General features: G+C 38.0%; 1 protein-coding gene across 1 annotated transcript; it reads right to left on the bottom strand.

Annotated features, from left to right (window-relative positions):
• Positions 1-2,183: 2,183 nt before the first annotated feature.
• On the bottom strand, positions 2,184-14,642 carry LOC135475555 (cytochrome P450 3A8-like). Its single transcript, XM_064755480.1, has 14 exons — positions 14,480-14,642; positions 13,453-13,546; positions 12,800-12,852; positions 12,432-12,528; positions 11,464-11,580; positions 10,301-10,389; positions 8,705-8,856; positions 8,013-8,137; positions 7,055-7,175; positions 6,105-6,262; positions 5,909-5,997; positions 4,808-4,945; positions 4,246-4,408; positions 2,184-2,732 (listed from the first exon to the last, which is right to left on the bottom strand). Exons 1-14 carry the CDS (start codon positions 14,554-14,556, stop codon positions 2,655-2,657), a joined length of 1,551 nt encoding a protein of 516 aa, XP_064611550.1. The 5' UTR covers positions 14,557-14,642; the 3' UTR covers positions 2,184-2,654.
• Positions 14,643-15,020: the final 378 nt, after the last annotated feature.

Below are 15,020 nucleotides of genomic sequence, written 5' to 3'. Positions count from 1 at the left end.
AATTTGTTTTGACCCACAATTATATTGAATTTAATGATAACCTGCATCTCCAAAGAAATGGAATGGTCATAGGTAAATTTCATCAGAAATTTAATGAAACTCACCCGACTATCGATCTTCCCATCAAAGCATCCTGTGAATCAGTGAGCTTCCTGGACACTACTGCATCGATCTGAAACAATGAGATATAACAGAATCTGTTTTAATCCTAAAGATGGAGACCAAAACCTGTCTAATCTGACCCAGGTATTTTCAAGCCTAAACTACAAACTAACTATAATTTCTAAGGAGATAGCCCGAGCAAGAGAAACCCACGTGAACAACTATTACAATATAAAACCGAGCCTAAGTATCCAAGAATTCCACTTGTGGTGACATAGCCCACAGCTTAAGCCACTGCAGCGTATCTAACAATGTACAGCGTATCTTAGAAGACGACAGTTTGAACAATATCATCGCAGATAAACCTATCATCGCCTTCCGAAAGCCCCTTAACCAAATGAATGTTGTTGTCACCAATCAACTAGAAAAGGACAAAACATTTGGAACGTTTCCTTGAGGTAAACCTAAATCCCAAGTATGTCACCACAGCACCTCTTGTACAAAGGTACTTGAATCAAACAGGAATAAGGTAAGTGGATTATACACCTGTACTTCAGCTATGTGGTATATGCAATAACCTGTCGTCCTTGCCCGTCTGCTATATATATCGGGTAATCTGGAGAGTCTCTCTGGAAACGCCCTAATGGACAAAAAATTAGGAACAAATCCTTAAACAAACCAGTGGGTTAACACTTCAACGAAGAACAACACAAGCTCAATGATCTGAAAGTCTTGAAACAAAATGGCTTCAAAAATCAACTTGAAAGAGAAATATGTGAACAACAGGCCGTGAGTAAATTTGATGGTGTTTAGAATGGCCTCAATAGAGACAAAGGGTCCTATTCCCATTACAGAAAATAACGATGAAGTTCCGATCACCGTGCTTGTGACAACCAACCCAACCACCAGTATTAGTGAACTCAAGAAAGAAGAAAGAGGATTGTTGAACGATGTATATATATATATATATATATATATATATATATATATATATATATATATATATATATATATATATATATATTAATAGCAAACAATTCATCTCTTTCATTGATGTTTACGCTGTACTCAGTATAATATTTCAATTACATGTATTGGACGATGCGCTTTGCGCTGGCTCAGAGACTTAAATCTCTGGCTTGCTGTGACTATCAGGCCCTTGTCCAATACGGTCACGTGTTCGAATCGACCTCTCATTGGTGCGGCAGTGGCTTTAAGTCAGGAGGTTGTTCATCTGGGGCTATCCGATTTCCAAGTTCCATCCACAGGCCTGACTAGCGTCATATACGTCAAAAATACGTGATATTGGATTGGCGTTTTACACTGTATACTCAAGAATACTTCACTTATAAACAGGGGCCAGCAGTATGGTGGGAGAAAACCGGGACAGATCCCAGGGGAAACCCACGACCACCCACAGACTGCTGTCAAACATCTCATGCACGTTAATTGTGCGTTTAAAACCAACCAAATAAATAAATTAACAAAATGCTTGAAGATTTGTGGGTGGAAGAAAGCACGTAAAATCATGTAAATGACAAATAACTTGACAAAGAATAGGCATTTAGCACCTCATCCAGTGAGCTAGGGTTCCACAATAATAACATTTATTTATTTGACAGGTGTTTTACGCCGTAATCAGGCATATTTCACTTATACGATGGCGGCCAGCATTATGGTGGGAGGAAACCGGGGAGAGCCCTGGAGAAACCCACGACCATCCACAGGTTGCTGCACACCTTTCCACTTATAACCGGAGACAACTATAATGACCTCTTATTCAAATATGTACAGGTAAAACAGAAAAGGCATTCTTGCTAGGTAAACTGTAAAGGTTTTTGATTTTGAACGGAAGTGTTTCAGAATAAATAAATGGTGATGATTGTGCTGAACATATTTTAGTTATTTTGTGTACGTGTATGCAATTTGTTGTGAATAAGTGATCAGACATAAATCGCTCAAATTTGAGCGGTCTAAATTTAGGACAAAACGCTAGTTCTGTTTGGAGATTGGAACGAACGTCTTGACGTCAAACTGGCTCTGGTTCATTCTTCTGATTGTCAACGACGTCAAGAATATTTTTACATTTTTAGACATGAATGACGGTGACCATCAGTGACGTCACAAAGTTTAAAAAATCAAAGAAAGACAAGAGGTGGACAATTTTTGTGATTAATATAATAATATTTAATGAATTTCTGCCACAAAGAAAGCTTCGGCAATATTATACAATAACAAGAGAATATAAAAGGCTTACAACATAGAGAGTAAAACGAGAGCAGTGATGACAATTTTCTCTTGCCATTTTACCTTAGAATTTTCTGCTAACTGTTATAGTGATGTTTAAATGGTAGCAAATTACTCGCCCCTTAGCACCATGACTGTAGCAGAATTAGGTTATCAATGTATTGATGTAAGAGGTCACTGGTGACTGTTGACAACAATTTTTGCGAAATCTGAAATCGTTTCAAGTCACATTAAACCTGAGAAAAAGTTTCAACTCGAGCCAAGAAACAAGCGGGGCAGACGCCTTGTTACATTCGCAACAATATTTAGTCACGTGACTCGACTCGAAGCCAGATACCATGTTCCGCTTGGACGAAGATTCCTTTCTTCAATGTCAAGGGCACCTGTAATACAAACAAAATATAAGAATCTTTGAGACTGTAGGGAAATATGCCAGAGTATAATAATAAACATGTATAATAAGAATATGAACTGAACAAAAATGCAATCACAAATCAAATCTGCCCAATTATCGGTACATTCGCTTAGGAATACAAACCAACAAAAGACGAAAACACTAACCACATCTGTACGGTTATCAGTACAGTCGCTGAGGAATACAAACCAACAAAAGACGCAAACATTAACCATTTCTGTCTAGTCATCGGCACATTTGCTAAGAAATACGCACCAATAAAATATGGAAACACTAACCAAACCTGTACGGTTATCGGTACATTTGCTGAGGAATACAAACCAAGAAAAGACGCAAACATTAACCATTTCTGTCTAGTCATCGGCACATTTGCTAAGAAATACACACCAATAAAATATGGAAACACTAACCAAATCTGTACGGTTATCGGTACATTTGCTGAGGAATACAAACCAACAAAAGACGCAAACATTAGCTAAATTATATATATGTATATATATGCTGGGCTGCTGGGTTATTGCGCCGTGCTGGTTTGCTTAACCCCTCGACCACGGAGCCCCATCCCCCCTTCATTTATAATAATAACACATATAATAGTTTTCCATAATATAGCAAAAAAAAAAAAAAAACCCCAAAAAAACCCCAAAAACCAAAAACAAAAAAACCCCAAACAAACCCAAAACAGCAACCCGCGTTCATATGCAGAACTGTCTTTAAAATCGAAAGTTATTTTTAATGTGTACGGATGGCACAAACACTGACCAATGGCGTGACTCATTCGTGACCTATTAAATATATTTTAGATGGCTGACATAAAAACTGTGAAAACGGAGTCGAACTGTTTGATCGTCATTCCCAGTAACGTAACAACGACTAACAAAACCAGCAATCTGCAGGAAGTATCGCTTTTACAACACATGTCCTTTAAAGGTTTGAATCGTCAGAATATGTTTAATAGGTCTGCCAAAGTCCACAACAGAACAACAACAACAACAAATGCCGGTACCATCGTTTTATCGAAAATGGGGCAAACAGTCCATAACTCGAACTTGGCCTGATACATGCCATGATGAAGCCCTGTGCCAAATTTCGAATGAATACTATGAACTGTTTCGAAAAACAAGTTCAAAACATGAAAAGTAAAATTACGAAACGTCCACAAACTGATTCTCGATGTGTAACGTGTCAGTTGAAGCCATGTAGCAATCTTAAATTGAATCAATACGATATACTGTTATGAAAAAAGTTTGGAATAAAAATTCTTTTCGTGACTGGCGGACTGACAGACGTGGGCTAGAACCTACATGTGTAATTCACTCTGTTGTTGTTAGGAGACCAATAATGGAATTGTCACGGATAAAATAAACAGCAAAGCAATATTCAAATTACCTTCTGTGAAAAAAAAATGAGCAAAAAGAACTGCCCCCCTCCCCATAAAAAGCAAAGAAAAAAAAAACAAAACCAGAAAGCTGTGTTCTCACCTGAGTCTCCGGAGCCCGGATAAAACGGAATTTCTGTAAAATAGCAACAATCGCCATTTTGGCTTCCATCAGCGCAAGTCTCATCCCGATACAGTTCCGGGGCCCAACCCCAAATGGAAAGTACACATAAGGATGACGCGATGCTTTCTGCTCTGGGGACCATCTGCAAATAACAATATACTAACTTATGATTATGATAGTTAAGAGTTTTAATATTGAGTTAATTTAACACAAAAACTGAATACTTCACGGCAACATAAGCCCAAACATGTACATTGTTGTGTCTCACAACTTACATATACTGTGCATATTGTTGTATTATATAATGCTATAATTTCCAGTTATTTTACAGCATCGTTGTCAATCTCTTCCATTGTTGGCCATTCTCATATATTTTCCTTATCTTCTTAAGTTTACCTCATCGTCTGCTATGGCCATTGCCGCGAGTGAAGCGAACGGAAGTATGGGGTCACAAATATGCGCTCCACCCTCCACCTTCTCTTGCCGCACATCTCACTCTAACATGGGCAAACTACCTTCCATCCTGCCATACAACACTCACCTGTCCGGGTCGAACTTCTCTGGCTCCGGCCAGTAAGTCTCGTCGTGTTGCAAGGCGTACCCCATCAGTAACACGGACGCGCCAGCAGGGATGTGAAGTCCGTTTATATCAATGTCGTCTTGGCATTTACGCCCCACACTAAAAAAAAGATAGATTATGCATTTGAAATAACTTTTTACTCAAGATGAATTCAATATACGCAGCATATCATTTAAAATTGTGCCCGTTGGCTTTTTGAAATTCTGTGTGTGAATAGTTGTACATGTACACACTAAAAATAAGTTCATAAACACATTTGTGCCACATTTAATATTTTTTTATTTGATTGGTGTTTTACACCGTTCTAAATATTTCACTTATACGTCGGCGGACAGCATTAAGGTGGGAGGAAACCAGGCAGAGCCCGGAAGAAACCCACGACAGCTACATTTAGTAAAACCTCCTGGTGATAATCATGCGCTGTTTTTTTTTTTACAGTAAACATGTGACACGTTCACATAGTATACACTTTTACAGTTTTATAGGGCTCGTTACATTAAATAAACTTTACGTTTGGAATAAACACTAAATCGCGTTTTTGAAGTGTGAAAGAAGTGTGTTTACAACGCAAACATTGTACAACGCTGGTCATCTTTAAACAGGGGTAGAAAAGTTTGATGCTAAAGGGTACATGTATGTGGTGAGATTTTATTTTTCTGATATGTTCAAATCGAATCTGAAATTCGAAGAATACTTCTGCCTCATTGTTCATGCATTGGGCCTGGAAAACAATAAGCAGTCGACGGCGATATAACGTGGGTTGAAGATCAACTGTCTTTCATCAATGAGGTGTGAAAATCTTCTGCCAGTGGTGTATATATTTATTTACTTATTTATTTATTCGATTGGTGTTTTATACCGTACACCGTACATCCGACAGAACCTAGAAAAGCCCCACGATATCCAGATTGCTGGCTGGCCTTACCAGGTAAGATCGCAAAGGAAGTCAGCATGATCTGGACACCTCGCATTGACCACATTGGTGACAGCCTCCTGTATCATTGTGCTGCTCTAGAACGCTAACAACTCGGCACGGAGGCCCCGACAGGCGCGAAGACTTACCCTCTGACAGCCGGGTACATTCGTTGTGTCTCTGAGAGGCACATATCCAGGTAAGGTAACGTCATCACGTTGTCGTACGTGGGTATTGCCTGGGGAAAAGATAATATACAAAATGGACTTTCTCATAAACTGATATACATGTATACTATGTTACGTCTAGAAGAGTGTGGCAAGAATGTAAGTAAGGTGTACTCACCCCTTTAAGATCCTCATCAATTTCACGAATCAGTTTTTCCTGACACTCAGGATGAACAGCCATATTGTACGCGAAGTACGATAGCGCTGAGGCCGTAGTTTCGTATCCGGCTAGAAGGAATATGATGCACTGAGCAATGACTTCAGTGTCTGTAAGTTCTGAAGGATAAATAGGAAGCAGATAAGTTAAGACCAGCGTATAGTCATAAAAATTGTAAATGTAGATATCTTAATTACAGGCTTACGTTAAAGGAATAATCATTGGCATCTAGGATATTTTTATGATAAGTTTATGTTTTCACTTAATTTTACCAGTATCTACAACTGATGGCTGTCTGCCTTTGTGTGTGAGTGAGTGCTTGGGGTTTAACTTCGTACTTAATCAATCAAATGACGACAAAGGATACTTTAGGGTGCATGTTATGTGCCTCCTAGTCGCAGGACGGATTTCCACCGCTCTTTTATCTAGTGCTGCACTTACCGAAGTAAGCCGCCCGCTCGAGCGATTATACTGATACAGGTCAACCAGTCGCTGCACTATACCCTTAATGCCGAACGCCAAGCGAGAAAGTTACAACTTCTCTTTTAAGGTTTTACGTCTGACCGGACCCAGGATTGACCCTGGATATACCGCTCCCGAAGCGGTCTCCGCCTTTGTGATCGTAGACCCAACAGCTATTTGTGTCGACTGCAATTTGTCTGATAAAGTCTTGATATTAAACTGAATACAAAAATTACTGGTGATAGAAAAATCATTGTAAGCATTTTTAAGAATTTCTTTTTATTCTAAAAGAATTGAACCTGACCCGAAGATTCGGTCCACATACAAGCGTTTGCAATTTCAACAATCTCAACAAACCGAAACAACAGAAGAACAAAGCCCATCCATAGAGTATACATAAAAAAGAAAACAATCTAAGGAGAGTCTAACAGAAAACCCTGTATACTGACTTTTGTTTCTGTTCAATTTGTCCATCTTTAAAGCTTCCATATCCACGTCTTTATCCGCTAGCGACTCCTTCAGGTCGTCCACGTTACTGTCCAGGATCAACTGAAGGAGATCCTTCCTTGGCTGCAACAGTATCATAGTATCACGGCAAAGTATCCTTGAAACAGATCTATACCAAAGACAGCAGATATGACTGCCCTGATTTTTTGTAATCAAAGTTGAAATGTGCCACATTTGGTTACATTAACATTGATGTTGTGATGAAAATTAATTTCTAGGGCCGAAAATTAAGCAATATTATCTTTACAAGTCGGAAATGGCGAAAGCTATCTTAGACTTAACACAGACTTATAGTATTAATTTTAAAACATTTTACGGCCTAAAATTGTGATTTACCTTGGCGTTTTATCATTTTAATATTAACTGCGGCGATATATTTTCATGACAAAATTGCCTTTAAGCTCAAATCTATGTTCTAGAATACTATCACATTTACGGACAAAGTGTGTCTTAAACAGACGTTAACGCAATTTGCAATAAAAGCACAATTTATGATAATTAAGAGTGACAAATCTTAATCATTATTACAAGTTGCGTTTTATTACAAATAACGCTATATGTAACAAATTATGTTCTTAAAGGAAGTTATCGTCATTATTCTCATTCATCAAATTCGCCAGGTTGGCCTTGGTCAACTTTAGAATGAAATTTTCCAGTGTCTTCTTGAAACGAAATACCATGACAAAAAGCCACTCTGCGAGTTGACTTTTGCAATAATTTATTACAGAAAGCCACTCTCAGCGTGCCTATCTCTAATGATTAAAAAAAAACTTGCGTTGTTGCACAGCTATCATCATTTACCATAATATGTTAATCCACCTTGCATACCACGTATTAAGAAATAAAAACAAAATGTTTCATGAATCCTTTAAGAAGTAGGCCGTATTAACTCAATCATACCGATAGCTCCTTTCGTCGCTGCTCAATAGTTTTACTTAACATTGTCACAAAGAAGTCCGTGGCATCTTTGGAGTCAGACGTGAAGTGCAGCGCCTCGAACACGGGTTTCATGAATGGAAACAAAACTGCAAAGCATGAAAGAGAAATTACTGGCATGAATGACATTTAAACAGATGCTTTCTGATTACGCCATCTTCATACATAATATGCATCGCTTCAATGGTCTGATGGTCAGAGCGTCCAACATTTAAAAATGGTACTTGTTTTTGAGTACATACAATGTTCATAGGGCCTCACGCTGGCCTCTTCTCTGGCCGTGCGAGGAAAGGTCTGCCAGCAATCTATGGATGTTCCTTTCCCCGGGATTTGTCCGGTTTGCTACCACCATAATACTGGCCATCCTACATGTATAAGTGAAATATTCTTAAGTGCGGCATAAAAGTCCAATCAAATAAATAAATATATATGCACACAGTTATATAATTATTGGAGAAGTAGATTGAAGTAAAAAAGTAAATTATTCCCTTATCAGTATGCTTCAGATCTTCTGAATTTTCAATTTCCCTCGCGTGGAAGGTGTCTATGGTGCCCATAAATTTATATAATGGTTAGACGAAGTGGACTTTTAAAAAGTTGCAACTTTCCGAGAATGTTAACCGGACACATGGGGAAAAACGGCAGTGCAGTCTTACACGTCAGTATAACAGGCATCCTGGTAAGGATATTGTCTTCAAAAACCTTTTTAGCCATGGTGAGAAAACGGTCGTTGAGATCATTCTGGACGTCTGTCTCAATCCCAAATCCTACGGCGCCTATCACTTCCATAGTTAGGCCTCCCATCACCCTGGGGAGTACAGATAAACATCCCTTACATGACAAGGCGTTTTGATTTTTATTATCCAATTACTTTTGTAATATCTCTGAAAGCTTCACTTTATTTGTACATATTTGGAAAACAAACGTAAAATAAATTTTAATTTGCACAAATGTGGAAACGATTTCCACATATATACCAAATAATTGCACGTACGCTCAAAAGATTTGTAAATATGTCAAATAAATATTTATTCCAGACATGGACAAAAGATGTAAAATGCGTAAGATTAGAAAATAATTACCCCAAAATGTCTTGCCCCATTGTGGCATTTTGCAACATGATGTGTCACATGGTTCAGAGGAATCAAGTAAGACAATATCCACCGAGTGGCTATAAGAAATATTCTAAAGTTTATACACTAAAAAAAACTCGAAGACTGTCTACTGAAAGTCAAGCTGTTATTGCATTCATATGCATGCATATATAACTTTAAGGATTTGTCATCGCTTGTTTTTCAGTGTTTGAGAGGAGGTATTCTCTCCGCGACAGGCAATTCAAATTTATCAACTTTGTGCTCTCTCGAAAGACACCTGGTTTTCTGATACGAGTGCAATGTGACGTCATAGCCAATGGACTTATCCTACGAGCAAAATCTTGGCAAACTGTTACGTATTTTCGAAGCGGGCGTGTGTCTTCATTAATATTCCCATAATTTAGAGGCAGGGTATCGCCTACCGAGTCTCGCTTTTTCAACGAAATAAAAACTACTTGAGCAATACCCAGTATCCCAGTAACCATAAATAGTCCGTACACCTAACATCCGCTCTCTATCAACGAACTTGGTAAAACTGGACCCGTATTCACCTTTCCGCTTAGTTCATTCACAATAACCTAACAACAAGATGTTACGGCTTACGATGGTACAGTGGTTTTCATTGGTCATTCTGGATTATGTTAACAAGCCATATGTATTGAATTTGTGAGCTCATTCAGCAGATGTGGTAGAAGGCTACGGGCCTCTGCGTGAGGAGAATGGAGTGGGTTGCAACTCAACAAATTCTTGTATTTATTAGTAAATTTTATTTAATATTAAAACAGTACTGACGAATAACCCCTAAAGGAAAGACATCGCACGTAGCCAGGTACCTGATAAACATCCTGACTTAAAGCGACAGCATAAAGAAGGCAAAACCTGGCCTCGTGCAGTCGACTGCGTGCTCATTAACTAAGCGTTTATATTACTTAGTGTAATATAAAAGACTACAGCATGGAGAATAAAACCAGAGCATACTTTTTAAATATTTTATATGAATATTTATATAATAAAACCCTAACTGAGGTAAATTGACAAGAGGCTGTATTTCACCTGGCCATTTACCAAGTATCACAATGTCATCGCAGCTCTGACTTTGCTCTCTACGCTGTAAGCCCTTTATTATGCTGTATATTTTGGACGATTTTAGCTACTTACCGTTTCAATTCAAACGACTTTCCGGATTTACAGATTTCAGACAGATTATCCATCAGTCGCTGAAGACAGATCTGTATAAGTGGATTCATCTGAAAGAAGGAAACAAATATTTTTGAAAAACTATAAAACTACACTGAGAGAAACGTTTATAAAAAAATAAAGTTATAAGAAATAGCCTGTATAGATGAATATAAAGAAAAAAGTTCATGTGTTCATCTGGGTATACTGTTGCCTCACAGAAGTATTTTATAACTTAAGTAGCTGATCTGGTCATATGACTCAGTTTTCTGAGCTTAATTAGTTCAATTGCATAACTCAGATTTTTTAGTTAGATGACCCAAATCTTTCACTCAGTGTGGAATGTGCACAAAGATTCATGTTTATGTAATCTATAGGCGTCAAAACACACACTCGAACACCAGTCGTAAACCAAAATAGACGTTCTTGGTCAAAACCAACAAAACCAGATCCCCAAATCACGTATCAATGTGTAGAGCTTGTATTGTTGCGTTGAGTTTACAGCTGAATATATGCGACTGGTTGATAGCATTGTCGTCAATGCTCTAGATTTACGCTCTATTACTTTGACAGTTGTGTTACAGATATACACACCATATTCATGAAGGATAAGTTGTCTTCCGTTCTCTTTCTTTTTGCTAATTTTTCCTTTAGCCAAAACTACTTTTGTATGTAAGCCTATGCTACGTTTCGTTGTATGCCTACAGACTACTTTTTCCCAGAAGGTTTCTTTTAATATAAATATTAAATGTGACGATAACTAAGCATTTCAGTATTTCTAGATCATTGAAGTGTAATAGATTGCAATTAACATTAATTCTTTTTACCCAGTTCTAGTTAAGCCATTGTGCTAGGAGATGGGGCTTGTACGTTGCTATCTTTTAAGCAATTACACAAACAGCAAAACCGAATGCAAAACTAAGATAGATTGCTAGCTGGCCATTTGCCAACTATTATACTATCATCGCAGCTCTTGTTTTACTTTCTGTGCTATAGTCTTTTTATATTACAAAACTGTTATGTGCATGCCTGCAGTTCGTCATATTTTGGTATAGAGATGCGACTGTGTAGGATCTGAGGTAACACAGCTTTAGTCGACACTATCATGTCGTGACGGCCAGAACAAAAATAAGTCTGTCACCCACTCTTCGCATCTTTCCAGAACTGAAGGCGGGTGTGAGAACACTGCGCACAAATTTCCAGTGATTGTCTTCTAGATTTGTAATCATCGACTTCTGAACGGCTCCCAACGGTAAGAAAACCTGAAACAGCAAAGCTTTTGTGAACATTTAAACTGCAAAGAAGAGTGGCTCTTTGAGTGGGCGTTGTTGTTGCTGGGGATGGTGTATTATTTTACTACATTTTTGCAATGCGCATGCACCCATTATCTACGTCATACACGTGGCACCTGATGACTGCACATTCTTCCTCTTGTTACTATGGCATTTCTCTTTTTCACTAGGCGTGAAACGTCATACGATTCATTTCATCCCCATAACATGGCGTCAATTACGGAATCTAACCGCAAAGCGTAACGCCATTTGAAAAAAGCGTTATTCATGTAGTTGTAGATGTCATTATTTAAATATTGATGAACGTCAATAGTTTGTGACATCATTTAAATCTGTACACATATATGTAAACTGCTAGTTACCGTATATTTATTTCACATCGATTCAATCGAATTCTGGCAGCACTTATATCTGTAATATTACAGCAGTTTCCTTCAGTGTTTCCTAAACTGAAAGAAAGTGTTTATGTACTCTGGCGTCATACGACGTTTTTCCGAATCTAAACACAGCTTTTAAAATTGGCAGAATAACTGTTATTAAACACGAGTAACAGACGACATAAATAAAATTATAAAAAAGAGCCTGTGTAGATGTTATAAAGAAAAAAGTTGATGTGACGTGCACCGTGCTACTGGTATCCATCCAGATGCTAAAGTCCATTTTACAGTTGGAATATTATAGTCCATTTAATTCAGAGAACAAAACATGAGACAAGAAAACTAAGCATATTTTCAGAGATTTCTCCTTGTGCTCATTTCATTTTATGCCGTATTTTTCCGCCTTTAATAAAGATAGTGCAGTGCAGCCTGAACGAGACTCACCCCTCTGTTGGCAAAGTTTTTGAATTCCTTCACACAGATTTGTTTCACCATGTCTGGATCAGCGATGTTTATTACAGGTTTTCGACCGCGCCATGATCTGGGAAGATATTTTCAAGTGAACTACATTAAACACTATAACAATGCATGGTGAATGACGAGATGTTGGAATGGCTGGCGTACACCGCCACCTCGAGAGCTAGACAAGTACTCTTGTACAACTGACCGCCTTGGTATGTAGGTGGAAAATTCTGGCGTGTGCATGCCTTAAGCAACAATCAATTAAATATATAGATAATATCGTATAGTATTAAAGCAAGAACATATTAAATGACAATTCTTATTTCTTACAGAGGTATAACGTAACTCACAGGAAAACCCTTCCGTATTTCTTAAGGCACATGATGTCCATATTCAGGGCACCCTGAAATAGACGTAAATTACGTAAATAAATAAGGGGTATTCTCCATTTGGTTTCTCCTCCGTACCCTCGTTTAAAGGCTCGTTTAACAGTTCAGTTTGGAAAATTATTTATAAACTGTTTGACTGAATTTTTTTTATTGAAAATCATTTCATGCTATTAAAAAAAGCCGACTTAAGCAATATACTGAACTTAAGAATTTTTGTGAAACATGGGCCTGGAGATAGAAGAAGTAAAAGTTGAAATTTAACTTCGCTAAACGCTCCTATTGTTTTTATATTAAAAAAATATATATATGAATATTTTGAATAAAAAATGAATTAAAAAAGAAAAGAAAACAAAACAAAACACAAGCATGTTTGTACGAATCGCCATTTCACAATTTTTTATGACTATGAAGCAGAAGATTTGCAATTTTGTAACTGAAGGAAAACTGGCAAATTAATTCAACCTCTTAAATGACCTGAATGATATGAATTTCCTGCGAACTAAAACTTAACATCTTTGTATTTTGATATTTCACAGGCACAAGACGATAAATATTGCTACGGTATTTTGAAAAGTTTAACTTGTGAAATAATGTCAAAATATCAAAATTCTTACAGTTCTGTTTAATTGTAACAAGTTGCCGACATAGGGCGCAGGCTTTGGTCCTGGCAGACGGATGGACGTAGATAAGTACGGCCATATTCCATACCTGTTAATAAAGTCGTAAATCCACAAAAGAAGGCAAAAATGTTTCAACTTATGTAATGAAACACAGTAATAGACAGAGCCCCAGTTACAGCGCGATTAGTTTAAACATAATGCTGAGAAACAGAGAACGTGACACAAAGGGTTGTATCCCATGTCGTGTACCAGTCAGCTGCATTTAATCAAGTTAGCGATGTCCAACATAACTTTACACTGATTCACTGAGCCATAACTCTTCAAATCCCTATGTTGTGACGAAACGTTTCATAATTATGCATAATATATGTACATGTATAATACCCCCCCCCCCCCCTTCCGATTTGTAAGAGGCATTTTCGTACAAACACAGAATAGAGTCGTTAACAATCGTCATGTGCATTGGTGTAACATGACACTGCTTGGACACATTATATGAGGTCGACACCTGAAATAAAAATCACTGTGTGGGAAACAGTACATGAACTAGATTGCAGCTCGGGTCAGAAAGTGGGACAAGTGTTTCTGAGAGCCTTAGAAATTAGAAAAGAGATAGGAAAGTAAACGTCAGTGAAATAAATATATAAATTATCACGTGTAGGTCAACATAAATTTGTGTTTCACCCACGCACAGATGCAATAAGTCATAGCTACATACACCGGCCCATATGCACATATAAAAGTGCGCACAACTGGAGATTCATATATTTCGCAGGTAGATACCTGTGTAGATATACACAAATAGTGGTATACACTGTTATCCTGGCGCTGTTACAATCATCAATATCCGGTACACATAAGTACACGTACCGATACACATAGTTATATGTATCAGTGCGTGTACATATATACACACTATCAATCTTCCACAGACCACTCGTACTTACAGCTACAGCCTACATATACACAAACTTGCCGATACACAACTTAGAGGTGAAAATGTGTCAAAATATAAACTCACAGGTAGAGAAGTAGAGTGATGGCTGGAAGGTACCAGAGCCAGGATGGTGCCCAGCTTAGAGCCTCCGTGAACCACATGAGAGCTTGGATAATGTACTTGTGAAGTACAGGTTGCGTTAGATATGGCCCTCCCCTCTGTGTAACCGTTGTTGTGTTCAGTTGAATCGAAATGGCTCAGTATGTGAGTCAGGCCAAAATAGAGCTACATTTACTAAACTGTGACCTCACACGCCTACAGGCATAGGCGTTTACAACTAGCTATGCTAACCGACACAGATCACTTTGAAAAATCCACAAATGAACTTCTGTAGGCCAGAACACACCGTGAATATACTGACCGCTTTCTTTTTCACCGAAATGTTGCTGCTGTCTACTATATGTTTGTCTTGGTCATGTGTGCATTTTTTTTCTCATGCCCGCTTGTGGAGAGATTAACTCATTCAGCATTTCGGTTTACCCATACTCCATACAGCGCATGCGTCGCTCTCTACCTTTCACCTTGCCCCCGATACAACAAAGTTAACCTTTGGAATCTGCATGAC

This window comes from Liolophura sinensis, chromosome 9 (assembly GCF_032854445.1).
Source record: "Liolophura sinensis isolate JHLJ2023 chromosome 9, CUHK_Ljap_v2, whole genome shotgun sequence".
NCBI classification, from domain to species: Eukaryota; Metazoa; Mollusca; class Polyplacophora; order Chitonida; family Chitonidae; genus Liolophura; species Liolophura sinensis.
This window is presented reverse-complemented; position numbering and strand designations above follow the sequence as displayed.

Bases quoted from the DNA above. Each gene is read 5' to 3' on its own strand.
- LOC135475555 (XM_064755480.1), bottom strand. From the start codon at position 14,556: ATGTGGTTCACGGAGGCTCTAAGCTGGGCACCATCCTGGCTCTGGTAC. The intron at 10,390-11,463 runs GTGGGTGACAGA...TCCTTCTTTCAG, and splicing joins GTTCTGGAAAGATGCGAAGA to ATGAATCCACTTATACAGAT. The intron at 5,998-6,104 runs GTGAGTACACCT...TCTTTTCCCCAG, and splicing joins TTGATGAGGATCTTAAAGGG to GCAATACCCACGTACGACAA.